Source organism: Opisthorchis viverrini, assembly GCF_000715545.1.
Source record: "Opisthorchis viverrini unplaced genomic scaffold opera_v5_64, whole genome shotgun sequence".
NCBI lineage: Eukaryota > Metazoa > Platyhelminthes > Trematoda > Opisthorchiida > Opisthorchiidae > Opisthorchis > Opisthorchis viverrini.
In genome coordinates, this window is record NW_008751720.1 from 1,888,571 (window position 1) to 1,892,220 (window position 3,650).

Below are 3,650 nucleotides of genomic sequence, written 5' to 3' on the forward strand. Positions count from 1 at the left end.
GAAAAAGAGATAGATCTCGTGATCCAGCGAGTGGCGGTGACCTGTACAGTCATGTATTTGGCGAAGGGGTAGCTACACAGGGCACCCAGGCTCCAGAAGGCTGCTCCATCTGAACACTTATTACTTTTTATTATTGCTTTAGAAGTAAAGCTTGAAAATAGACTAGTTCCAACGATAAGTTGAATATTAGGGAGTGTTGCCGAAGGCGTGTGCTACACCAATGTCTTAGTGCAGTTGAGCAGAGTGAATGCAAGCAAGACATGTGGAAAAGCGAGATACTAACACTATATCATACTACACCATATCATCACTATATCATACCAAATATAGTGAAAATAGCATTGTGTCACCTCTCAAAAGACAGACAGTGGAGAATCCGAACTTATGGTGAAGGGAAAGGGGTACTTTTTGGTGAAAATACTCGAAAAGAGTAGTTCTTCCAGCATGCTGAACTACCGAGCTAGATTCATACTGCGACCTCAGTTGCGTGTCCAAGACATTTTAGAAGTGATGACACGAACGACTGTTGAAGCATGATCAAGTTACCTCAAATTCTTTGCAGTTGCTTGCCCAATCCACAAAAACCTCTCCAGCTAGTGTGCATGGGTCGAGAAAAATCGATCAGCCTTTACCAACCCGACCTGGTAAGCTTGCTGGTTTTACAGACTGATACACATATGTTATAAAGTAGACGATGTCTCAGGTTGGAGAATCTACGCCTCGGAACTGTTTTGGCAGATCTGTACGAAAATAAATACTCTTGTGGACAGACCGGTGGATCGCAGCTCATCACATGACCATTTGATGGAATAGAAAGGAGGGAAGTTTTGCGTTGTGATCACTGACGCTACATATCCGTTGTGAGTGAAAGTTGAGTACGGAAGTCGCGAACAAGCCCCCTTGCTATACATGCCCCAGCGGAGTTTATCATAAGCCTGCCCTCTGTCACTAGAACACTACCTTGTTGGCTTGTCAAGGTCAGCGGACATACGAACAACTCTCGATCAAATATCACTTTGGGTTCCAGTTTTCAACTATCGGGGTGATTTATCCTGGTCCAGAAGCCACCTCACATAGTGGTAGCCATTTTTCGTTACTATTGAGATAGTTTAAGTCTTAACTCGCGAAAATTTGCGATATTTCCGCCTCTCTTGTCCATGCCTAGACTATACAGTTCTCATGGGTCATTCGAGGTTGCGCGGCTGTATTTGACTGACAGTTCCCACGGTTCAGTCATCGTGAGTGTGGGAACCAGATCACCGCATCACTGGCTGTGCTCACGATCGGACAGGGTAGGTTCACCCAATTGGCGGACGATGCCCACTTATCACGTGTTTTCATTCGGCACTTCTGGTTCACGCACATCGCTGTCTGCGCTCTCTGACCTAGAAGGAACGTCAAAGCAGACACCAGGACTACAGCATGCGGCTTGGTGGCCGTTAAATCTGCGATAACATATGCTGGACTACTCTTTTAAAGGGTCGTTTGCCTGACATTTATGTCATCATCTTGCTATTCTTCTGAGAACTACAAGAGGCCACTATTAACAATAGCTTTCTTTAGGCCAGCCTCGAACATATTCAACAAGACACCACAGGGAGACAAAACAGAAAAAGTGGTGTATGAATCAGATCTTTTTCCGGAGCATTTTGCAGTACCTCACAGAATCGTCATCTCTATGGTGAACAGTTTCTGCCACAGACTTTTGTGTCAAACAAAAAAGGTCATCAGGTGTTGCCAGGACGCGCCCAGACATGGAAAAAGTACATGTGCAGAGAGTGAGGCATTCCCAAGGTCACCATCGGTCCCACCCGCAGGTGCATTGGCGGAGCTAACCAAGCACGGCTTAGCAACATAAGGCCAGTGGGGTGGGGCTGAAGCTGCTCACGACCGGAGCACCGTCACTGGCTGTACAGAAAGGGCAAGTGAACGACCGTATTTGGCCCTGTTATCGTCGCAGAAGCTCTATATGGTTTGTCCTGACAACACAGCCGTGTCTCGAGTTCTCTTCTTCTTAGTCTAACAGGATCAGTGCAGGCGTAACCAATAGACTGTCACCCACGATGCAACAGCTGTGTGAACTACATATCACGTGAAAAATACACTGATTTGTGAAATCAGTTTGAGATGACAACCATGGTTTCGGTACGGGGGAGTAACACACGAGGGGATATCTTATCTAGGTTTATAGAATGATCAGCTCTTTGAAATTTCGTCTACTGAGTGTTAAACTATCTAATAAAAATAAGAAAGCAACAGAAAATCACTTGCAAGCATTTATGTCCCACATGAGTGAGATGACTGATTGCTTCAGCTACACCGGTACCTTGCTCTAAAACACATCGCAGCTGTGTTGATTGTGCGTTAAAAACAAGATTTGTGAAAAAGTGAATTCAGGCTTTGAGTCTATGCCTAATTCAGTTTCCTTTAACTTGAATGCTATTTGCTTTGCACAACAGTTGCAATTGTTACACTTCGAAATTCTCAGACTGTTCTGTAACATAGTAAAAGACATTTGCAATGCATATAGAATACTACTCAAAAGGTTGCTGAAAACTCATCGACAGCCCAACCACCAATTTCACGCTTCTGGGTGCTCGTCAGGTAGGCGCAGCCCCCGAGTTTCACTCAACCTGGTGTCCTATTTGAACTCAACGTTTACTAATTTTTACCTGGGTGTACATGGTGGCGGATAATAAACGCGACCTTTACATGGGTTTTTTATGTCAGATGTTTTAAAAGGGGGTCACAATATTACTGCTAGCTGCATTTTACATCCTTCTATCGCCATCAAAATCTAATGTAAATAAATTCTCATCTAGGAAATTACTCACAAGGTTGCTGAAAACTCTTCGCCCTTCTTGGGACACATCAGGTAGGCGCAGTCTCCGAGTTTCCGTTAACCTCATGTTCTACTTAAACCCAGCACATTCAGTTGTAGAATATCATAAACGAGCTATGCAGTTGAGTCTCTCGGTGAGAACCAATTGATTTGCAAATAAGTGTATTTATTGAAGATTCCCATCTACTTGTATAGTCGATAGAATGTGTCCCTCCCAAGAGTGACGCCCCCTGGAGAAGTTCTTCGTTTGCATCTCCACCAAGCAGTGCTTTCATGCGATGACTAATAAAAGCACATTTATTCCCCTTTTGGTGAAATAAACTCATTTTCATACCCATTAATTTTTCGCAAGGGGCCCAACTGCAATATCTCGACTATCGTACCAAATGGAACATGTGGCGGCCTTTATGCAGCGCATTCAGTTGAAGAATATCATAAACGAGAGATTCAGCTGAGTTTCACGGAAAAACTCGGTTGATATGCCGATGTTGACATCCACATTGTGGTTTCCATGACCAAAGAATCAGTTTAATCTTTTGCGAAGATTTTGTCCTTTCGTGACAGTTACAGTCGAGGTGTTTGTAGATGCCAAGCAGACATATTCTATGTCCCTCCACCGGATAAATAGATAATCAGAGATAAAAAACCGTCATTTGATCCAGAACTCTACAAATAATTTCGAATCATGCCAGGGGCGAAATGACTCGGTGGTTCGAGTGCGGATTTACTGACCGGAAGGTCCGTGGTTCGAACCCGACCTCTGCCTCTTGACTTCCCCTGACTAGGCTTGGGCAAACTGGCAGTATCC

At 44.2% G+C, this 3,650-nt stretch overlaps 3 protein-coding genes across 3 annotated transcripts in view; 1 reads left to right on the plus strand and 2 right to left on the minus strand.

Annotated features, from left to right (window-relative positions):
• Window positions 1–1,823, minus strand: part of T265_04111 (hypothetical protein) — a gene marked incomplete at both ends in the record, with an annotated part of 7,768 nt that extends 5,945 nt beyond the window's left edge. Inside the window, one exon of the mRNA XM_009168757.1 lies at window positions 1,768–1,823. Coding sequence (XP_009167021.1) covers window positions 1,768–1,823 — 56 coding nt within the window. The remainder of the gene's footprint in view (window positions 1–1,767) is intronic.
• T265_04112 (hypothetical protein) overlaps window positions 1–3,650 on the plus strand; it is a gene marked incomplete at both ends in the record, with an annotated part of 44,831 nt that overhangs the window by 22,772 nt on the left and 18,409 nt on the right. The window lies entirely within an intron of this gene.
• T265_13417 (hypothetical protein) overlaps window positions 1,849–3,650 on the minus strand; it is a gene marked incomplete at both ends in the record, with an annotated part of 5,867 nt that continues 4,065 nt past the window's right edge. Inside the window, one exon of the mRNA XM_009168771.1 lies at window positions 1,849–1,908. Within this exon, the coding sequence (XP_009167035.1) occupies window positions 1,850–1,908 (59 nt within the window). The remainder of the gene's footprint in view (window positions 1,909–3,650) is intronic.